The sequence below is a fragment of the Neoarius graeffei genome, chromosome 19, assembly GCF_027579695.1.
Source record: "Neoarius graeffei isolate fNeoGra1 chromosome 19, fNeoGra1.pri, whole genome shotgun sequence".
NCBI lineage: Eukaryota > Metazoa > Chordata > Actinopteri > Siluriformes > Ariidae > Neoarius > Neoarius graeffei.
The window spans coordinates 45,930,429-45,954,149 of NC_083587.1; the positions used below are offsets into that span (position 1 = coordinate 45,930,429).

Genomic DNA, 23,721 nt, shown 5'->3' on the forward strand with positions numbered 1-23,721 from the left:
GCTGGGATAGGCTCCAGCTTGCCTGCGACCCTGTAGAAGGATAAAGCGGCTAGAGATAATGAGATGAGATGAGATTACATGTATAATTTTTACCTCGCCTACAACAGAGTAAGCAGGGCGAGGTATTGTAATCAGTGCTGTTTGTTTGTATGTCTGTCTGTTAACAATCTAGCGTCTAGACAGTTGCACCAATTGACTTCAAATTTTCAGGGTAGGTGGGCAATGGGGCGGCACGGTGGTGTAGTGGTTAGCGCTGTCGCCTCACAGCAAGAAGGTCCTGGGTTCGAGCCCCGGGGCCGGCGAGGGCCTTTCTGTGCGGAGTTTGCATGTTCTCCCCGTGTCCGCGTGGGTTTCCTCCGGGTGCTCCGGTTTCCCCCACAGTCCAAAGACATGCAGGTTAGGTTAACTGGTGACTCTAAATTGACTGTAGGTGTGAATGTGAGTATGAATGGTTGTCTGTGTCTATGTGTCAGCCCTGTGAAGACCTGGCGACTTGTCCGGGGTGTGCCCCGCCTTTCGTCCGTGGTCAGCTGGGATGGGCTCCAGCTTGCCTGCGACCCTGTGGAACAGGATAAAGCGGCTAGAGATAATGAGATGAGATGAGGTGGGCAATGGTCCGTAGAGTACCTGATTAAATCTGAGGTAATCGGATCAAGGTGAAGGTCAAGGCCACTGGAAAAGTCAACCTTTCGGTCAAAATAGCATATTTTCCACTATAACTCAAAAACAGTTACCGATAGACAAATGTTTACTATTATGAGCAAATAGGAACTCCCATATAGCCTTTCACTTAGCACCAAGATCTTTGACCTTGAGTGACCCTAAAAGGTCAAACTCAAGGTCACGGATTTTCAGAGGGTTATAACTTGAAAACGGTTGATGGTAGACAGATGTTTACCATTATCAACTTATAGGAAGTGCCATACAGGCTTTCATTTGGCACCATGATCTTTGACCTTGAATGACTTTGAAATGTCAAACTCAAGGTCATGGATTTTCATAGGACTATAACCTGACAGCTGATGATTGAGAAATATTACCATTATCAACATATAAAATAAGTGCTGCCGGGCAGAGGTCCAGCCCAGATACCTCTGAGCCTCCAAGCTTGTATTCAGATGACGATAATGAATTCAGAACCCTTATAAAAGCAACAACACAATCATTCAATAAGCCACCACAGCAATTTAATTTGAACTGTCTCCTCCAGTACAGAACCTCTGCCACACCTTAAAAATCTCCTTTTCAGCCACATTTGAATGTAGAGACAGTTAATGGCCCAAGAGCAGAAGTGGTAGTCATGGCAGAGCATGACGATGATGGTATAAAAGGACTGGGCAGGATGTAAACCCTGAACACCAGGTCCCATTAGTCTAAAAAGCAGCAGCCAGAGTCCCAACCAAAACTAGATCCATGCTATAAAATGTATACAATAATTATAAAATACAGCGCTGAATACATGATACACTATAAAGCACTGAATGGTGACCTCCTGGTCTTTTCTAATTGGTGTTCAGAACTGAGACATGGTCTCAATCTTCTAATCTATTTTTATGTTTTGCAATGACCATTTTAGCTGTGGTCTGAATTCAAGAGGGAGGTCCACATAAACTATACAATTTACTTATTCAAAATATAACTTATTGCATTCATTGTTGTTTTTAGGCTGTATAATTTTGCTCATTTTTATAGAGGATGTCAGTAGTTCTATAGAGAACTATGTCGTTCTATCAAGACTGACATTATTAAGACTGAATGACACGACAAAAATGGCAAAACTGGTTGATAAAAGGCAGCACGGTGGTGTAGTGGTTAGGACTGTTGCCTCACAGCAAGAAGGTTCTGGGTTCGAGCCCAGCGGCCGACGGGGGCCTTTCTGTGTGGAGTTTGTATGTTCTCCTCGTGTATGCGTGGGTTTCCTCCGGGTGCTCCGGTTTCCCCCACAGTCCAAGGACATGCAGGTTAGGCTAATTGTTGGCTCTAAATTGACCGTAGGTGTGAATGGTTGTTTGTCTCTGTGTCAGCCCTGCGATGACCTGGTGACTTGTCCAGGGTGTACCCCGCCTCTCACCCTGCACAGGATAAGCTGTTACAGATGATGGATGGTTGACAAAAACATTATTCTTTAATCACTCACTTTAAAAATATAATAAAAACAAATATAATAGTAGTTAGTAGTACCACCTTTGCATGATTTCAAATTTGGCTACTGCCTCTAGATGTCAGCAAACTTCTAAACTCGGCCTCGTACTCACTTTATACCATTCTGTGTATTATTCTAAGACTGTTGGTGGTGCTGTTACACACTGTTCCACAAAAGTCCAAAATAATGAATGCTAAAGTTAAAGATTAAATCATCGATAGGCACCATAGTGGTGCAGTGGTTAGCACTGTCACCTCACAACAAGCAGGGTCTGGGTTTGAACCTGCCGGCCAACTGGGGTCTTACCTGGGTGGAGTTTGCATGTTCTTCTCATGCCTGCATGGGTTTCCTCCAATCCTCTGGTTTCCTCCGACAATCCAGACATATGGATTAGGTCAACTGGCTACTCTAAATTGCCCATAGGTGTGAATGAGAGTGTGAATGGCTGTCTGGCTGTCTGTGTGTGTTAGATCCGCAAAAGCCTGGCCACCTGTCCAGTCTGTACCCTACCTCTCACCCAGTGTCAGCTGGGATTGGCTCCAGCCCACCCATGACTTCAAATGATAAGCGGTGTAAAAAGTGAACAAAAGATAGAATAAATAATCAACTTTGGATGAAATTGTGCCCAGAATTATCAACGTTGCTACAGACACATAAATCCAATCTGCATTGAGTAGTTTGAATGTTTGTTTTTACATAAGGAATAAACCAGATAACTAATCATTTAGAGAGCTAGGAATGTCATGATTTGCTAGACAATGCTATGTAATGCTAGCTTACTCCCTTGCAGTTAACTAGGTAACACTGGGAGTAACATCATAGGCGGTTTTAAATGGGGGCCGGGGGGGCCAGTGCCCCTGTAAAATTGCTCCTGGCCCCTGTTGTGGCCCCTGTGCTGAACAGATAATAAGCTTTATTAATTTCGACATGTGCTGGCTCGAAGATCGGAACTGACATGACGGAGTGTTCTACACGCACACCGTTACCTGCAACAGAAAGATCAGCAGCAGCGCGAATTGTAAACTTCGGACGTGAGAGATAACAGCTGCAGCCCTGCAAGAACTAGGCTACTGCAAAGAAGCGAAGGTAAGGAAAATTATTCAATTTTGTAACATCAGTGTTTGCACATATCCGTGTTTTACTGTTGTTGTTCACTACAATAATAAATCCGTTTTATTGCGCTTTCTTAAAAGTGCGTTGCACAGCAATAAGTAGCCTAACTTAATATTTTTGGGAAATGAGTAAAATAACCGACAGTGTTTAACCTTCTTGTAAAACTCGAATGGCCTTGTGATATGTAGAGGCTACATTCCTCTCCGTTTACTTTTTAGTATAGGCCTACTGTAGGCTATCATCATGAAAAGGAGCAAGAAGGACATTATGTCCTTTTTTGCCACTGTTGGCAAAAAGCAACATAGAGAGAGTAAGGAAGATGAAGATTATGAAAGAGGAGAGAGAGCCAGAGGTGGAGAGAGAGCCAGAGGTGGTGGTTGGAGAGGTGGAAAGTGAGGCATCTGAAAGGCAATCTGAGAGTGAGGATGAAGACATTCAGGATCAGATTGAGGGACAGAATGAGGGACAACCCAACGAGTCATTGGGACAACCAGATTCACCATGCATATCAAGTACAGCACCATCAGGTTTGTGATGTTGAACAAATGCGTGTGTGTGAGCAGTGTTGGCCTACAATTCATATAGCCTACCCTGAAAGTGTGAAGTGTGAATAAAAATTATAAATATAAAATAAAAATAATAGATATAATAATAAATTAATAAATGAATAATGATAAATGTTCTCAGTAGCACTCTCATATTTACTGTATTCATCTTTCTCCAGATATCAGCAAGTGCTTGGACGACACTCCAGTGCAGCCACATCTGAAGAAAAGATTCATTGTATGCAAAAATAGAAATCTTATTTTACAAAAAAGAGAAACATGGTTTTAAGATTTATTGAACACAATTTATTTTATGTTTAGGCTATTGAGACAGAATGTTTCTCATTGTATTTATGCTCAATGTATTTTGTTTTGGTTTTAAATAAACTAAACAAAACATTTTGAACGCTTAAATATTGCCATGTTTTGTCCATATGTGCCCCCTTGAAAAAACACTGGCCCCACCTCGGCCCCCCTAGTAATTTTGGTCTAGAACCGCCACTGAGTAACATTCAGCTGAAGAAAAAAAAATAATCGTCACTGCTCATTACAAACAAAACCAGGACAGCAAAGACACTGACACAGACCTTTCTCATACCAGCAAATCTGTTTGAGTTCTCATGTGGTTTTCAGCTGTCACTACACCACTGATCTTAACTCGTTAGCATAGAATTTAGCTAACAATGCTAACACCTATAGAGACAACCGTTTAAAAAAAACTCATGAGAGCTTATTACAAATTAAGACAGGACAGTGAAGACACTTGACTATTCCTTTTCTTTTCCTGACCAGCTGAATTCTGTGTTTATAGTGTTATAACTTCAAGCAGGTGAATAGCTGAATGGGCAACACCCCCAGGTCATGCTCAAATGCTAATACTAGACACAGGCGTTTGATGCCTCATCTCATCTCATTACCTCTAGCCGCTTTATCCTGTTCTACAGGGTCACAGGCAAGCTGGAGCCTATCCCAGCTGACTACGGGCGAAAGGCGGGGTACACCCTGGACAAGTCGCCAGGTCATCACAGGGCTGACACATAGACACAGACAACCATTCACACTCACATTCACACCTACGGTCAATTTAGAGTCACCAGTTAACCTAACCTGCATGTCTTTGGACTGTGGGGGAAACCGGAGCACCCGGAGGAAACCCACGCGGACACGGGGAGAACATGCAAACTCCACACAGAAAGGCCCTCGCCGGCCACGGGGCTCGAACCCAGACCTTCTTGCTGTGAGGCGACAGCGCTAACCACTACACCACCGTGCCGCCCCGGCGTTTGATGTAACAAATAATAAAAATGCTTGGATGATATAATTATACAGTTCACCCTGCTAGTCCAGTTATACCAGCGATCCCAGCTACAGATCGGTCTTCTCTGATTTTCATTTGATAGTTGGAGAAGAATAGCATACTGCTAACTTGCTTGGTAATATCTGCAACCTTTTCGATGACATTTTGTGGTAAAATGTTTCATCACAAAGAAACACTGTTGTAGTGTATGTCATGTTAGGCTAATAATAATAAATCTAACGAGCACACCCAATGAAAATGTTTACTTTTATGAGGTACATGCGGCAGAATAAACATGTACATGAAGAAAAAAAAAAAACAAAGAAGCCTTTGTCACATATAGCTTGTTAGGATGTTGGGGTCAGAGCACAAGCAGCTGTAATACGGCACCTCTGGAGCAAAACGGGTTTAGGGCCTTGCTCAAGGACCCAACAGTGGCAGCTTGATGGTTTAGGAGCTTGAATCATAACCAACATTACAATGACATTTAATTACCTTATTCCTTATGAAGGAACGTGTTGTAGCCATGTGATAATTAAAATTTCTGCAGTGCCTGGAACTTAGTCAACACATTAAAAGAAAAAGAAATGCTTTAATACGCCCGTAATATCACTGTGCATTTGTGATTTTTTTTTAAACTGTTAATGTCAGCTCATCTTTCCAAATTTTTAATCCATAAGAGCTCATCTCATCTCATTATCTCTAGCCGCTTTATCCTTCTACAGGGTCGCAGGCAAGCTGGAGCCTATCCCAGCTGACTACGGGCGAAAGGCGGGGTACACCCTGGACAAGTCGCCAGGTCATCACAGGGCTGACACATAGACACAGACAACCATTCACACTCACATTCACACCTACGCTCAATTTAGAGTCACCAGTTAACCTAACCTGCATGTCTTTGGACTGTGGGGGAAACCGGAGCACCCGGAGGAAACCCACGCGGACACGGGGAGAACATGCAAACTCCGCACAGAAAGGCCCTCACCGGCCCCGGGGCTCGAACCCAGGACCTTCTTGCTGTGAGGCGACAGCGCTAACCACTACACCACCGTGCCGCCCCCCCATAAGAGCTACATAATCTTAATTTATTATCCAGAACAGCAAAGGTCAGCAAAACACAACTCCATGTTAAACAAGCGTGTTCTGAGAGCACAATATCCCCTGCTGCCAACTATTTCTATGCTGTAAGTGCTTCATACACCTTCATGAAATTGTCAAAGTACAAGTTTGGTAACCAAGAGCTGTAACTCTAGTAAAATGTGACTGAATTGAACGAAATTGCAATATGCGTATTACAGACATATAACAACAAAGAATCCTGTCAAGTTTCATGAAATTCTTCCAAAAATTGTGAGAGGAGTTGATTTCAGAAGGCGAGTACCCTTCCTGGGACGGATAGACGGACGGACCTTGCCACGACATAATCCCTCTTCGGGCCTTTCGGCCAGCGGGGGATAAAAACTAACAGACAGACACCACTTTAAAAGCCCCAGCTTTATATTATACAGCAAACAAACATACAAAATAGCTTTGTGAGTCAATCATTTAACATCTAATAAACCAAATATTGAGAATGAATCTTAAATACAATTCAATAAGATATTACCTCACAGTGATACACATGTACAACTTTGCCATTAACAAGGATCATAACAAATGAGTTTCTGTGATCTTGTGTCATACTCAGGAAGTCACTAGTGCCTGATGTAATTTCCTGAACACAACGTTTGAAGCGAGTCCAGTGTTGTCTTCATGTATTCAGAAAATTGGACATGAACGTGTGTGAGAGAGAGAGAGATGATCAGGGCACGATGCAGGTGGCTTTTCGTAATGCCAGGTAGCCCGCCACTACATCTGTAGGTAGGAGACGGATGTACGAAAACTCTTCAGATGAGGTAAACCGCAGCTTAGTCTGAGGGTCTGTGTAGTTTGCCTGGAGAAACAAAATGCCAAAAGTATTTACCAAACAATTTAGGAATTTCATACACATACATTACTCTACTTTGAAGCAATAGCCATGTGACGTTTTTACTCCGGATATTTTTAAAATGTTTGTCTACTAGTAGGCGTCTCAGCCATACTTAAAGGTTCACTTGTAATACACCAGACATTCCGTTTACATTTCATTGTTTAAAGTGTCTCATCATGCTTAATTCAGGAACCACATCATATCGTATGATTAAATTAGATTCTATAATTAGATGCCGTTTATCCAGTTACATAATAAAAATACGAATATCCAATATATACTTTAAGTTCAAATGTGAACTACATATAGCTTACCTTGGAATAAAATTCTAGCTACACAATCTAGATAATATACTGCAAATAAAATGGCACAGAACATATTATTATTAATCACATACACTACCAGTCAAAAGTTTGTACACCCCTACTCATTCATAGGTTTTTCCTGTGTTTTGACCATTTTCTACAGCGTAGAACAATACTGAAGACATCAAAACTATGAAATAACATTATATGGATACAAGTGTTTTACTGGGAATTATTATACGTACAGGACACTTTTCAGATGGAATAAAAACATGTATTCTATTCCCTTCTAGCAGGTTTAATTCATTTGGTTTGATTGCATGCGACGTTGTTAGCATATCGCTTATCCTACGTGTATTACGTCACTCTACCCAATGGAGAATGAGCATTGAATATGGTTTACAATACCGCATTGTTATCAAGACATGTCGTCAGACGTCGGAGCTCATGGAAATATTCAATGAGAGTTTTCTACTACGCATGCAAGATTTTACTGCGACAGTTTACTGCGAGCAAACAAAGAAATGTTTCTGCGCATGCGCAACAGAAAACTTTAAAATTTGTAATATGCATCTTATGATAAAATGCCATAAGATATGCATTACACGTAAAACCTCTGCACTAGCGAGCGACTGTGACAATTTGTAAAATCTATAATTGTTCCATCAAATATGTATAATAATAAATAATAATAAAAAATAGTTTTTTTCATGGTATATCAGATATATTCCATTCAGCTAGCATGATACTGAACTCGTCTTTGACTCATTCAATATCATGCTACAGTGGTGCTTGAAAGTTTGTAAACCCTTTAAAATTTTCTACATTTCTGCATAAATGAGACCTAAAATATCATCAGATTTTCACACAAGTCCTAAAAGTAGATAAAGAGAATCCAGTTAAACAAATGAGACAAAAATATTATACTTGGTCATTTATTTATTGAGGAAAATGATCCAATATTACATATCTGTGAGTGGCAAAAGTATGTGAACCTCTAGGATTAGCAGTTAATTTGAAGGTGAAATTAGAGTCAGGTGTTTTCAATCAATGGGATGACAATCAGGTGTGAGTGGGCACCCTGTTTTATTTAAAGAACAGGGATCTATCAAAGTCTGATCTTCACAACACATGTTTGTGGAAGTGTATCATGGCACGAACAAAGGAGATTTCTGTGGACCTCAGAAAAAGCGTTGTTGATGCTCATCAGGCTGGAAAAGGTTACAAAACCATCTCTAAAGAGTTTGGACTCCACCAATCCACAGACAGACAGATTGTGTACAAATGGAGGAAATTCAAGACCATTGTTACCCTCCCCAGGAGTGGTCCACCAACAAAGATCACAACAAAGAGCAAGGCCTGTAATCCTCAGCAAGGTCACAAAGGACCCCAGGGTAACTTTTAAGTAACTGAAGGCCTCTCTCACATTGGCTAATGTTAATGAGTCCACCATCAGCAGAACACTGAACAACAATGGTGTGCATGGCAGGGTTGCAAGGAGAAAGCCACTGCTCTCCAAAAAGAACACTGCTGCTCGTCTGCAGTTTGCTAAAGATCACATGGACAAGCCAAAAGGCCATTGGAAAAAAATTTTGTGGACGGATGAGACCAAAATAGAACTTTAGTTTAAATTAGAAGCGTTATGTTTGGAGAAAGGAAAAACACTGCATTCCAGCATAAGAACCTTGTCCCATCTGTGAAACATGGTGGTGGTAGGATCATGGTTTGGGCCTGTTTTGCTGCATCTGGGCCAGGACGGCTTGCCATCATTGATGGAACAATGAATTCTGGATTATACCAGTGAATTCTAAAGCAAAATGTCAGGACATCTGTCCATGAATTGAATCTCAAGAGAAGGCGGGTCATGCAGCAAGACAACGACCCTAAGCACACAAGTCGTTCTACCAAAGAATGGTTAAAGAAGAATAAAGTTAATGTAAGCCAAGTCAATGGCCAAGTCAAAGTTCTGACCTTAATCCAATCAAAATGTTGTGGAAGGACCTGAAGCGAGCAGTTCATGTGAGGAAACCCACCAACATCCCAGAGTTGAAGCTGTTCTGTACGGAGGAACGGGCTAAAATTCCTCCAAGCCGGTGTGCAGGACTGATCAACAGTTACCGGAAACGTTTAGTTGCAGTTATTGCTGCACAAGGGGGTCACACCAGATACTGAAAGCAAAGATTCACATACTTTTGCTACTCACAGATATGTAATATTGGATCATTTTCCTCAATAAATAAATGACCAAGTATAATATTTTTGTCTCATTTGTTTAACTGGGTTCTCTTTATCTACTTTTAGGACTTGTGTGAAAATCTGATGTTTTAGGTCATATTATGCAGAAATATAAATTCTAAAGGGTTCACAAACTTTCAAGCACCACTGTAGACATTCACCAAAGATAAACTTTATATCTTCGCATGACCGTGTAATATCCTCTCTCTAATATATAGTAAACAAGAAAGTGATAAACGTAATATGCTTCATAGCAGAGAAGTTCCATATTCAAGAGATTATGGTAATACATCAACCTGATTTTTATGGCTTTTGCAACCGTACAACGTCCGTACACCATCACAGGGTGCCCAATCGTAAGTGCAATGCAACGCATCTCAAACACAACTATACAATGAAATTTGTATCTTTATTTACATAAGGGTTGTTTTACAATCAGGGTATGCAAACTAAAAATCACATTTAACACTTATTATCTTCAATATCAAAAGGCTTGACTAAATAAACTTGGTTGTTTATTGTAGCCCTGTGATAGCTCTATTTACCATGCAAAAAAAATATTTGGTGATAACGTTATTTTTGGTGAATATACTGTATGTCATATTTAGTAAAATTACTCGTGTCATTTAGAAAAACTGCTTTTTTGACCACAGGTAGCTCCAAAAGGGATGCACTTAAATCATTCTTTATACCATAAAACAAATATTTGGTTCCATATCATTGGAAACATAGTTAAGTTTTAATGTTGAATGTCAGTAAGTTTTCAGACTATTTTGATCAAATTAGTATGTAATTGTGTCAAAAAAATGTCCTCTCCAAGGACATTTTCATTTTACATTTTCAATATAAAATAACATATCTAAAATGATTATTTTCATCCTAAAATGTGGTCAAGATATTGGGACATAAATATTAGAGACAACTAACACAGAGCTTACAGCCTTGTATTTAAAAGCACTATGGAAGTAGTGGATTCTGAATTGTCAAAAAAAAAAATGTCCTCTCCAATTTTTTGTCAATTTAAAGAAATAGGTGACACTTAAATGAACAAGGCTGTGCAAGGTCTGCAGACTACACAAGAAAAAAAACCTAAATAGTTCATGAACATGCTATAACATTCACCTAATGTTATGGACTACTAACAATTTCTTAACTGTTGGAATTTTATTTCTAATCAGCTATTTTTTGACAAGGAGTCTTTGATAACATTTTTGCTACTTTTCTTTATCTTATAGCAGATTACACAAAACTACCATACACGTGCCAAAAAATTACCTGAAATCTGTTCTTTAACTTGTCCTTCACTTAAAAACTGGTACAAAAACCAGTTTGAATCAATTTGAATTTTGGACCCCTGTGACACAAACTTTGTACCCTGATTGTAAAACAACCCATAAGGTAGATGGGTTTTTAAATCCAGCACTTATTTTTAATTTGTTTTTTAAGAAAATAATATGGGATCATTTACTAACACATTTTACACTCATCAAGAGCGCTGCTTTTAGGCAGTGCCTAAATATATATATTATATATGCTATTTTAGATTCTTCAAAATAGCCAGCGTTTACCTTGACACTGTGCACACTATTGAGGTTTTTCACCCACGTGACCAAGTCATGTGATGCATCGTTAGGCTGCCATTTTGGACGTCACGGCTCGAATCAGTTTGAATGCGAGGAAGGCGACAAACGAAAAACGTAAAAGAAAAAGGAGCGAGATGCAGAAAACACCTTCACTATCCAGCGACGTAGGGCATTTACAGGGCGAGCAGAGGGAGAGGTATTTGCAAAAATTGAGGTTAGCAGGCTTAGAAAACGACGTTTACCTGCTTCCACCAGGATTGTTCACTGACGTACGGAAGTACACGAAGCCCTCGTCTTTACCTGACTTCGGCCCACATGATCTGTATACCTATGTCATTAAAAACCCATCGCCATACACAGGTATTGATCTGAAAGCGTACAAGAGTTTGGATGCCTACAAATATTTTGTGTCAGGCTGGGTAACATGCCTACATCAGCGGGTCGTCCCTGGAGCCGGTGGTCGCCATCTTATTACAGCTAAGGTTTGTTCACATTTTCATTTACTTTCGGTCCTCAGGATAAACAAAATGTTATTAAATGTCATTGAAATAACTTCTTAGTCTGTTGAGACATGGCCCGTTATAAATTTGCTGTTACCAGGCAATGACCAAGAACTGTATTATTAGGGTCGGTGTCTGTGTTGTAGCAGTGTACTAGCAGCTAGCTGTTAGCACTAGCTAATGTCAACAACATCATAGCTGGTATGTTACTGTAGCAATGTTTACGTTCAGTCATTTGGATGACTGTTAAAACCTTTCAGTCTCAAGTTTTTCCTTTACTGTATTTACTAGTTTACTGTAATTATGATCCGGCAGCTATTTACACCGGATCCAGTGTAAATAGCTGCCGGAGCGCGCTCCAGCTTGCTCCCCCTCAAATTAAGCAGCGTGCTCCAGCTTGCTCCCGGAGTGCTCCGGGAGCAAGCCGGAGCGCGCTGCTTAATTTGAGGGGGAGCAAGCCGGAGCGCGCTCCGGAACCTCGGCCAGAGCACTCCGGGAGCAAGCCGGAGCGCGCTGCTTAATTTGAGGGGGAGCAAGCCAGAGCGCGCTCCGGCAGCTATTTACACTGGATCCGGTGTAAATAGCTGCCGGATCATAATTACAGTAAACTATTAAATACAGTAAAGGAAAAACTTGAGACTGAAAGGTTTTAACAGTCATCCAAATGACTGAACGTAAACATTGCTACAGTAACATACTAGCTATGATGTTGTTGACATTAGCTAGCTTGACCTTCAAAATGGCGGACACCGGGGCGTCACGTGACCCTGTGACATCAGGTGAAAAACCTCAATTGGCATTATCTTAACCAGCTTCATGAGGTAGTCACCTGGAATGCTTTTCAATTAACAGGAGTACCTCATCAAAAGTTAATTAGTGCAATGTCTTGCCTTCTTAATGTGCTTGAGATCAAACAGTAAATAGTAAATGTACAGTAAATAGCCCTATTCGATAACTGTAGTATTTCAGTCAAGAACCACTCAACTAAGTAAAGAAAAACAACACCCACCATTAAAAGACAAGTCATGTCAAAGTAATTAATAAAAATAAATAAAAACTATTGAATTAGGAGGTGTGTCCAAACTTTTGGCTAGTACTGTACACCAGAAACACATGACCTTATTAACTTTCACAAAAAAAAAATTGTTTTTTAAAAAAATCAGCATTTGGTATGCATGCTTAAACCTAATGCTCCTTACGTGAGCTTCTTGTTCCAAATCCCAACACCTGCTTTATTACACATATCAGGAGAGGCACAATCTGGCTGTCTAAGCTGGTGGACTAATTAGCATGCGCAGACAACAGATCATTTCAGAATCAGGACCATACAGCTATGTGGAACTGATAAAACTGTGCAAAATAAAAACCAGTACAAAGCAGTCACACTTCACAATTAAACAGATCAGGGGAAAATAATGATGCTTGCCAAAGAAAGACTCAAAAATATCTTTAACCTACAATCAGGTATATCAGACGCTCGCTGGCCGTGAAAATTGTGCAGACGCTCATTTAAGTTTCCAAATCGGCCATTGCTTAACTCCTGAATATTTTCTATCATTACAAAGCTTATTCCTGCTTTCCAAAGAGATCATTAAGATCTGTTCAGTACTTTGGGAGTAACGGCAGGTTGAAGTCGGTACAGAGTAAAAACTCTGCTCACGTGACATCAGGAAACTGCCAGTGCTTTTTGAGTCACGGCAAAGTGCTCAGGCTCTCTCTCTCTCTGATCAGTTTCTGACTGGGTTCCTCGTGAATATCAAAAATCAGATAACTTTTATAGGGATGTTCTCTCGCCCTCACTGTTTCTGATGAAGTATTCAGGAAAATTTTCCGTCAGCTAGTTTTGAGGTTATGACTCACGGGAGACTCTGAAGTGAGTTTTCATAGCTTTACCTACTTCCAATTAATTGAATTTTCACATCAAACTGATTCCTGTCAATAAATAACTATTTTAGAATATAACTGCAGTTGTTTTGATGAAAAATATTGAGAGCTTAGTGGTCGGAATGATATTTTTAAAAACCGGAAGCCAGAAACGCAAGTGTTCATTTCAATTCAATTAATCGGAATGTGGTTCACACAGTTTTTTTCAAGGTTAGCCTTGAAAGCTGCGAATGTTAATCGAAATAATCATTGATATTCTTTCATATAAACACTAGTAGGCCCTACTTTTGAGAAATACAAAGGCCTAGAGAGCACAAAGAGGGTATTAGAAATAATATTTTATTACTTTTTTTTATTTTGATAGAGAATGGTAGATATGAATGACATTCAATGCTTATTTATGCATATTTTATAACGGTCTTTATAATCAAAATTGATTTCTCCTTCTCTGTGATGTGTAAATGAGAGTCAAGATCAGCTTTATACTGCACAAATAAAGCCATCTGGTGAAACTTCGAAGAAGAGAGGGTACAGATTTAGCAAGTTTACATAATTAGCATACTTAATACTAATTTACATAATTTGTCTTTACTAATTTTTCAAACCTTGTATTCAGTATTTAACCATCTATGTGCCTTCCAATTTCCATGATAATTTTTCAAGATATTAAGTTAAGAAAAAACTAGTGCTGTCAAGCGATTAAAATAATTAATCGCGATTAATGTCGCGACAGCCATAGTTAACTCGCGATTAATCGCAATTTAATCGCACATTTTTGTCACATAAAAGACCATTGTAATTCTCTTGCTTTGTACCAATGGTTTTTTTTTTTTATTACAAAGCACAACACGTCTTGTCACAGCAACTGCAAAGTAAAACCTAAGCCGAGCACCGGCGCGGGGCGAGCAAGAGAACCATGAGTGAAATGAGCTACTGTTTGAGTTAGTCTACAACTTTTAATCAGAGAGACAGGTTACACAGTGACGGTAGGCTTGACATGCTTGATTATAATATAAAGTACACTATTATATTAAGTTTAAGTTGTTCGTTGATAAATATTGCATTGAATCTGATCTTTACTGTTTCAGCTCACTTAACACATTTTGTACTTTTACACTTTCTGCCTGTTGATGCGTCGCGCTGTCCAATCAAAGGCGGCCAAATTTGCATATTACAGGAAGGATTTCTGGGATAGCATTGAGTTTACAGTTCAGAGGGATCTGGCTTCTTTAGACGCTGTCTTCTTAAAACTGAATTAATATTTAAAAAGAGCTAAATGAGCCAGTCTTTTGAACGGCTCTTTTCAAAGAACGGATCACAAAGATGCAGATCCCATCAAACAGCCATAAATCCCATCTCTACTAGCGCGCCCTGCCCGCGCTGGTTCTCGGGGGAGGGCAGAGGACTCTGGCTGTGCGGGGCGTGGCATTACAGTCTAGCTGCTATCGTTTTGTCTCTGTTCCAAGTTCCTGGCAGTTTCAAAAGCTTATGAAAAACCTACATCATGTCACAGAGCGTTAATCTCGCGATAAAAAAATTATCGCCGTTAAAATTGAGTCAAGTTAACGCGTTAATAACGCGACATTTTTGACAGCACTAGAAAAAAACATTTGCTCTCATTCGTTAAATGAGGCCCATTTTGGACCACATGATCCTCATACGGAATATTACTGCAGTTTTCTAAAAATTAAGCCGTTTTTTCAATCTTTGATTTGTAATATCTCAAGAACATACTTTTTAATTCTGTAAAAACTATGTTGTTCTGCATTTAATTCTGAATTCAATGAGAGCAGTTTCAAGCAATTTGGGCTGAATTTTCACCTGACATGCCTACTACAATGTGAGGACAAAACATTGCGCTCATAATCAAATACTGGGCAATGACCTGCTGAGGGTTTTGGGGGTTTTTTTAAAGATGCAAATGCCACTGTGTTGCATTAGTGATAGATTAGACAGACAGACAGACAGACCTTACTTGTGCAGATTGGGGTTGTAAGTTGTGGCTGCAGCTCTACAATAGGTTTCATTTCAATTTCTTTTCTCATTCAATCACTGATTTTTTTTTTTTATATTTCATCACCATATCAAGAGGCGGCATGGTGGTGTAGTGGTTAGCGCTGTCGCCTCACAGCAAGAAGGTCCGGGTTTGAGCCCCGTGGCCAGCGAGGGCCTTTCTGTGCGGAGTTTGCATGTTCTCCCCGTGTCCGCGTGGGTTTCCTCCGGGTGCTCCGGTTTCCCCCACAGTCCAAAGACATGCAGGTTAGGTTAACTGGTGACTCTAAATTGACCGTAGGTGTGAATGTGAGTGTGAATGGTTGTCTGTGTCTATGTGTCAGCCCTGTGATGACCTGGCGACTTGTCCAGGGTGTACCCCGCCTTTCGCCCGTAGTCAGCTGCCAGCTGGGATAGGCTCCAGCTTGCCTGCGACCCTGTAGAACAGGATAAAGCGGCTACAGATAATGGATGGATGACCATATCAAAACTCAAAGCACAGAAATAGCATGTACACAGCAATTAGCAGAACTAAGAAATAATTCTCACTCACCGGTAAGCCTGAAATATCAGAATACTTTTTAGGAGGCTTCAGGGAAGGAGGAGCATCTATGTTATAATCTGTCAGAAATCAAGAGAGCTAAATTAAAAAGTTGCCATTTTGCAAAGCATAATTTCAGTTTAAGCGCGACTCAGACATACAGTTAGGATCACTGATTCTCCAGGGCAGCGCTCTCTCTGCTGCCAGAATCTGCTTCAGGTTCTTCCACGTCCGATTCTTTTTCCCTGCAGCCGCCCCGCCGATACCAGAGTGCTACGGGGGGGATGACGACACCCACAACACAAGGAAATTAAAACATTTGCTTTACAATTATTAGAAGACACTTACAAGAATAATATACGGGAGCAAACTGAATTGTGTGCAAGATCTGAACATCAGCATCATCATGCAGGTTCAGTTACAAGTCCGTATTTTTCAGTTGAAAAAACTCCGGACCCCAAAGCAGTTTGAAAGCTTGTCTGGAGACCTACCACAAAGTTGGGGTCTTTAAAAGACAGGGGCTTTGAAACCGGTTCTGCACCTACATCCACTGTAGTAACCAACTTTCCATCCACCAATTCCACTGGGAGAATCTGAAGGGAAGGGGGATGAAATTAAACGAAAAAAATAATAATAATAGCCAAGTCTTGAAACATGACGGATCTGGCAAGATGGCTATCAGCGATTTGTCTGCGTGACAAAATTCAAAATGTTAACCCAAACAAACACTAGGCCAGATTTAACACTCTTAGCTCAGATTTAAAGTTTAAAAAACTATTCCTGCCAAATATACTCCAACATTCAGAAAATAATATACTATACATCCTTATGAAACAATATTATAACCTGGACAGCAAAGCCATAAAATATGACATGGTGTGTGTGAGGTGGCCCATAAATCACAAACAATCCATTAGGTAGCATTTGTCAAAATGTTCTTGCACGGTCACCACATCATCAAAACAGAGAAGAGCGCTCACACTTCCTGCACGGATACACTCACCAACCACTTTATTAGGAACACCCATCCACCTGCAGTTCTCTAATCAGCCGATCCCTTGACAGCAGCACAATGTATAAAATCATGCAGATACAAATTAAGAGCTTCAGTTAATGTTCACTTCAAACATCAGAATGCGGGGGTGTCGTGGCTCGGGTGGATGAGGCGCCATGCCATGGATCTGGGCGACCCGGGTTCGATTCCGGCCCGAGGTCATTTCCCGATCCCTCCCCGTCTCTCTCCCGCTCATTTCCTGTCTCTACACTGTCCTATCCAATAAAGGTGCAAAAAGCCCAAAAAATATCTTTAAAAAAACAAAACAAAACATCAGAATGGGAAAAATTGAGATCACTAACACTACGTTCACACTGCAGGCTGAAGTGACTCAAATCCGATCTTTTCGCCCATATGTGACCTGTATCCGATCTTTTATTGACAATATGAACGACACAGATCCGATTTTTTCAAATCCGACCCAGGCCGTTTGGATATATGGTCCTAATTCCGATTCCTATCCGATCTTTTCATATGCGACTTCAGTCTGAACCGCCAGGTCGCGTTCATCCGACTTACACGTCATCAACAAGCCACAAACGTCACTATTCTGCGCTGAAGTAGGCGGCGGGTCTCTCAAAAAAAAGTTACAACAACATGGCGCATGACATCAATGTGACTCCACACCCACACGTTCCTTTGAACGGAGGTTGCAGTCATTACCCCGCAGAACGCCTGAGCCAAAACCCTTGCCCTCTTCCTTCTCAACCTCCTCCTTAACATCAGGCTATTGTGCTTGTTCTGGCTCCGTCGCAACAACAACTGCATCATCGCCAGGTACTCCATGCTGGCTACTGTCATACACAGGAAACTTTAGGTTACTTCCGTAAACACTGGCCATGCTCACTGCGTGTGACGTTGTCGTATCCTGCAATGCGCATGCGGAACACTTTTAGGTCGCTTTTCGTTCATACTGAGGATCACATACAAGTCGCATATATTTGTTAATGTGAACGACCTCACAAAAAAATCGGATTTCACAAAAAAATCGGAATTGAGCATTAAGCCTTGCAGTGTGAACGTAGTGTAAAAGTTCACCAAATGCAACATCAGGAAAGTAGAAATTTTGAAAACACTTTCACAGTCATAACCCTACTGCTCACCTTCATTCCTCTTCGTTCCAATGCATACCTCCATCTCTCCAAACCCAGCCTCCTTTCTACTTTCACCACATATCACAATATCATCCACAAACATCATGTTCCATGGTGACTCTTGCCTCACTTTGGGGACTCCCTAAAGTGAATGACGCATGAAATGGAATGACGAATGACAGCTAGTGATTTGAACAATAAATGGTCCCTTGTCATTCAGATTCTTATAAATGGAATAACGATTGAAACGTAGGTGGAATGACATGCTTTCAGCTCATGAAATGGAATGACATTGTTTCTAAGTGGAATGACATACTTTTAGGTTATGTTATCAGTGATATCACCTTTTACAAATGGAATGACAGCGTTTCCAGGTGGAATGACGTACTTTAAGCTAATGTTATCAGTGATATCCCCTTTTACAAATGGAATGACAGTGTTTTTAGGTGGAATGACATACTTTGAGGCAATGTTATCAGTGATATCACCTATAACCTAACCCTAACAACAATGTCATTCCATTTGTTAATTTGATATCACTGATAACATTGCCTCAAAGTATGTCATTCCACCTAGAAACCTTATCATTCCATTTGTAAAAGGTGATATCACAAACATCATGTTCCATGGTGACTCTTGCCTCACTTTGGGGACTCCCTAAAGTGAATGACGCATGAAATGGAATGACGAATGACAGCTAGTGATTTGAACAATAAATGGTCCCTTGTCATTCAGATTCTTATAAATGGAATAACGATTGAAACATAGGTGGAATGACACGCTTTCAGCTCATGAAATGGAATGACATTGTTTCTAAGTGGAATGACATACTTTTAGGTTATCAGTGATATCACCTTTTACAAATAGAATGACAGCGTTTCCAGGTGGAATGACATACTTTAAGCTAATGTTGTCAGTGATATCCCCTTTTACAAATGGAATGACAGTGTTTTTAGGTGGAATGACATACTTTGAGGCAATGTTATCAGTGATATCACCTATAACCTAACCCTAACCCTAGAAACAATCTCATTCCATTTGTTAATTTGATATCACTGATAACATTGCCTCAAAGTATGTCATTCCACCTAGAAACCTTATCATTCCATTTGTAAAAGGTGATACCACTGACAACATTAGCTCAAAGTAAGTCAATACATATAGAAACCCTGTCATTCCATTTGTAAAAGCTGATATCCCACCAAGCACCCACTTATCTTATCCTAGGGAGGTCTACAACTAAAGATTTCAATCGTTATTCCATTTGTAAGAATCTGCATGACAAGGGACCATTTATTGTTCAAATTTACTACCTGTCATTCGTCATTCCATTTCATGCGTCATTCACTTTAGGGAGTCCTTCACTTTGTCCGTCAAGCTATCCATCACTATGGCAAACAAGAAAGGACTCAAAGCAGATCCTTGATGGAGTCCCACCTTCACCTTGAACCATTCAGTCGGTCCAACTGCGCACCTCACTGCTGTCTCACTGTTCTCATACATGTCTTACACCACTCTGATATACTTCTTACAGGTTACACAAGTTTACAGACCTTATAAACCATGCATTTTGTGCTTTTGGAGGAAAAAAATCTCATAAAAGCTAGAACCTGTGAACACTGGAGGTTTTACCTGAGTGCTGTGACTGACCCCGGACACTGAGTGCACTTTCCTCCGTTTGTTGTTGCTGCTGTTCGGTTGTGTTAGCGGCTGAGCCGCCGGGCTCACAGCTCGTTTCTTCCCTTTAGCTTGAGCACTCGGTGCGACTAATACATGTTTGAGGTTATTATTAACCGCAGAACTTGACTCTCCTACAATAAACGACTCAACTGGATACTGCGCAGCCATTTTCTCTAATTAAGCTAAACATTAAATACCTCAGACAAACACTTTTCCCTACATAGCTACATGCTAACAAATATCCTCTTCTTCTGCCTCGAGCTGTATGTTGAGATCTAACATTGTGGTGTATTACTGCCATCTACAGGCCTGGAGAGTCACTACAGCAGGGGTGGGCAATTATTTTTTCCATGGGGCCACATCTCATCTCATCTCATCTCATCTCATTACCTCTAGCCGCTTTACACCCTGGACAAGTCGCCAGGTCATCACAGGGCTGACACATAGACACAGACAACCATTCACACTCACATTCACACCTACGGTCAATTTAGAGTCACCAGTTAACCTAACCTGCATGTCTTTGGACTGTGGGGGAAACCGGAGCACCCGGAGGAAACCCACGCGGACACGGAGAGAACATGCAAACTCCGCACAGAAAGGCCCTAGCCGGCCACGGGGCTCGAACCCAGGACCTTCTTGCTGTGAGGCGACAGCGCTAACCACTACACCACCGTGCCGCCCTGCTGGCATAATATTAATTGTATTTCTTTATATAAAGCAATAAATAACATTGTTTTTACAAGCTGCTAAGACTGGTAAGAGTATGGAAAAAACAAGGTTGCCTTCCAAAAAATATGTCATTTATTCAATCAAATTTCCCAAAACAATGGTTAACAAAATGCGAACGTTTGTACCATTTTTTTCAGTCACATTCACCCCAAAACACAATAAAGACATCACAGTATTGTCTTTCTACTCAAAATATCAAGCAAGATACATCATATCATAATAATGATGCCCACATTGGGCGGCACGGTGGTGTAGTGGTTAGCGCTGTCGCCTCACAGCAAGAAGGTCCAGGTTCGAGCCCCGTGGCCGGTGAGGGCCTTTCTGTGTGGAGTTTGCATGTTCTCCCCGTGTCTGCGTGGGTTTCCTCCGGGTGCTCCGGTTTCCCCCACAGTCCAAAGACATGCAGGTTAGGTTAACTGGTGACTCTAAATTGACCGTAGGTGTGAATGTGAGTGTGAATGGTTGTCTGTGTCTATGTGTCAGCCCTGTGATGACCTGGTGACTTGTCCAGGGTGTACCCCGCCTTTCGCCCGTAGTCAGCCGGGATAGGCTCCAGCTTGCCTGCGACCCTGTAGAACAGGATAAAGCAGCTAGAGAGAATGAGATGAGATGAGATGAGATGCACACATTTGTAGTCTAATCACCTCTTGTGACCTGCTCGCAACAACGTCAATTCGGTGTAGGTATCAGATCTACAGATCGGCTCGGGCTCCGGCGCCTGCTGGTGATGTCACACTATGTGATTGGCTGGACTGTTTGAAGGATGATGTACAAGTTTGTGGTTGGTCTGGACAAATTACGGAAGTAGTTATCGCGGGATTAGGTTTCGTGGGATTTTATGTCATGTTCATGTCACGCGCATTGCGTTTTTGTTGAACACAACTTCAAAATAAAAGCAATGCACATTCAGTCCATGCATGAGGTAAAATTAGAAAATACGTTTATTTTGTAATTTCTAATTAACCTTACGTGGGCCGGTCAGAATGAATCAAAGGGCCGGATGCTCAGGTAAAATGCTCAGGTCTGCACTACAGCTATCAAGAGTTGTACTGGTTGAGGGTGAGTTGGAGCCTGCCCCAGCTGACACTGGGACACACTCATCTCATCTCATTATCTCGAGCTGCTTTATCCTGTTCTACAGGGTCGCAGGCAAGCTGGAGCCTATCCCAGCTGACTACGGGTGAAAGGCGGGGTACACCCTGGACAAGTCGCCAGGTCATCACAGGGCTGACACATAGACACAGACAACCATTAAACACTCACATTCACACCTATGCTCAATTTAGAGTCACCAGTTAACCTAACCTGCATGTCTTTGGACTGTGGGGGAAACCGGAGCACCCGGAGGAAACCCACGCGGACACGGGGAGAACATGCAAACTCCGCACAGAAAGGCCCTCACCGGCCACAGGGCTCGAACCTGGATCTTCTTGCTGTGAGGTGACAGCGCTAACTACTACACCACTGTGCCGCCCAGATTAGTTCAATTTTACTCTAAATTGCTCACTGGGCCACACCTTTGAGCAATTTAGAGTAAAATTGAACTAATCTGGGCGGCATGGTGGTGCAGTGGTTAGCTTTATGGTTAGGATTATGACATCATCAAGGTGACATATCAGGATCAGATTACTCAATATTTTTCCTTTTCAGAGTGGTCTCCAGGGCAGCACGGTGGTGTTACCTCACAGCAAGAAGGTCCTGGGTTCAAGCCCAGCGGCCGATGAGGGCCTTTCTATGTGGAGTTTGCATGTTCTCCCCATGTCTGTGTGGGTTTGCTCCAGTTTCCCCCAAAGGCTTCCTGATAGCCTTAAAAGACTGTCTTTAGTGATCTACAGTATCTTCTCAGAAGACTCTCTGAGGACAGGTTCAAGAGTTTCCTCATAAACAAACAAACAAACAAACAAACCGAAATGCCTAATAAGGAGAAAGCAGGCACTGACATCAAAATACCTGGCATCAGGATTATGACATCATCAAGGTGACACTGCTGGTCAGCAATGCTAGAATATCAATATTAATATCAGGATCAGATTACTCAATATCTTTCCTTTTCAGAGTGGCCCTCAGGGCGGCACGGTGGTGTAGTGGTTAGCACTGTCACCTCACAGCAAGAAGGTCCTGGGTTCCAGCCCAGCGGTCGATGAGGGCCTTTCTGTATGGAGTTTGCATGTTCTCCCTGTGTCTGTGTGGGTTTCCTCCGGGTACTCTGGTTTCCCCCACAGTCCAAAGACATGCAGGTTAGGCTAATTGGTGACTCTAAATTGACCGTAGGTGTGAATGTGAGTGTGAATGGTTGTTTGTCTCTGTGTCAGGCCTGTGATGACCTGGTGACTTGTCCAGGGTGTACCCCGCCTTTCGCCCGTAGTCAGCTGGGATAGGCTCCAGCTTGCCTGCGACCCTGTAGAACAGGATAAAGTGGCTAGAGATAATGAGATGAGATAATGGATGGATGGATTGAACTAATCTGCATGTCTTTGGACTTTGAGAGGAAACCGGAGAACCCAGAGGAAACCTATACAGACATGAGGAGAACATGCAAACTCCACACACTGTCAGAAAAGAGGTATAGGACAGAGGCGGCAGCAGGAAGTTTTGGATGGGGAGTGACGTGTCGCATGCCAAAGGCACGCCAAATCTGGGGGGGAGGGGGATCTGGGGGCATGCCCCCAGGAAATTTTGGAATTTTTAACCCTGTAAAATGTTATTTCCTGCATTTTGAAATTTTGGTGGAGTAAAGTTCAGTTTAATGCCTATTAGAGTACATTTCTTCCATGGATTTTTTTTCTATATGAAACAGAACCAATGATACTATAACGTAATTACGTCTACTTAGTATCGTTGAGAGGATAACACCCTCTTACCATGGGTTTGGTCAGGGCAGCAAGCAACTTCATGTAGATCTAGAGCAGCATCAAGTTTTTGGGTGCCCAAAACTGCTTGTACGCCTTTTGAATGCTATCTAGCCATCCAGACAGGACACGAGTTATCAGTCAGATACAAAAGTAGCGACACTGTCATAGTCTTGCTGTCACAGGGTCCCCGCTTTGGCGCAAG

The 23,721-nt window shown here is 41.5% G+C and overlaps 1 protein-coding gene across 1 annotated transcript; it reads right to left on the minus strand.

Moving 5' to 3' along the window:
- Positions 1-6,577: 6,577 nt before the first annotated feature.
- On the minus strand, positions 6,578-20,191 carry ino80c (INO80 complex subunit C). Its single transcript, XM_060900924.1, has 5 exons — positions 19,888-20,191; positions 16,599-16,700; positions 16,269-16,380; positions 16,120-16,187; positions 6,578-7,031 (listed from the first exon to the last, which is right to left on the minus strand). Exons 1-5 carry the CDS (start codon positions 20,101-20,103, stop codon positions 6,900-6,902), a joined length of 630 nt encoding a protein of 209 aa, XP_060756907.1. The 5' UTR covers positions 20,104-20,191; the 3' UTR covers positions 6,578-6,899.
- Positions 20,192-23,721: the final 3,530 nt, after the last annotated feature.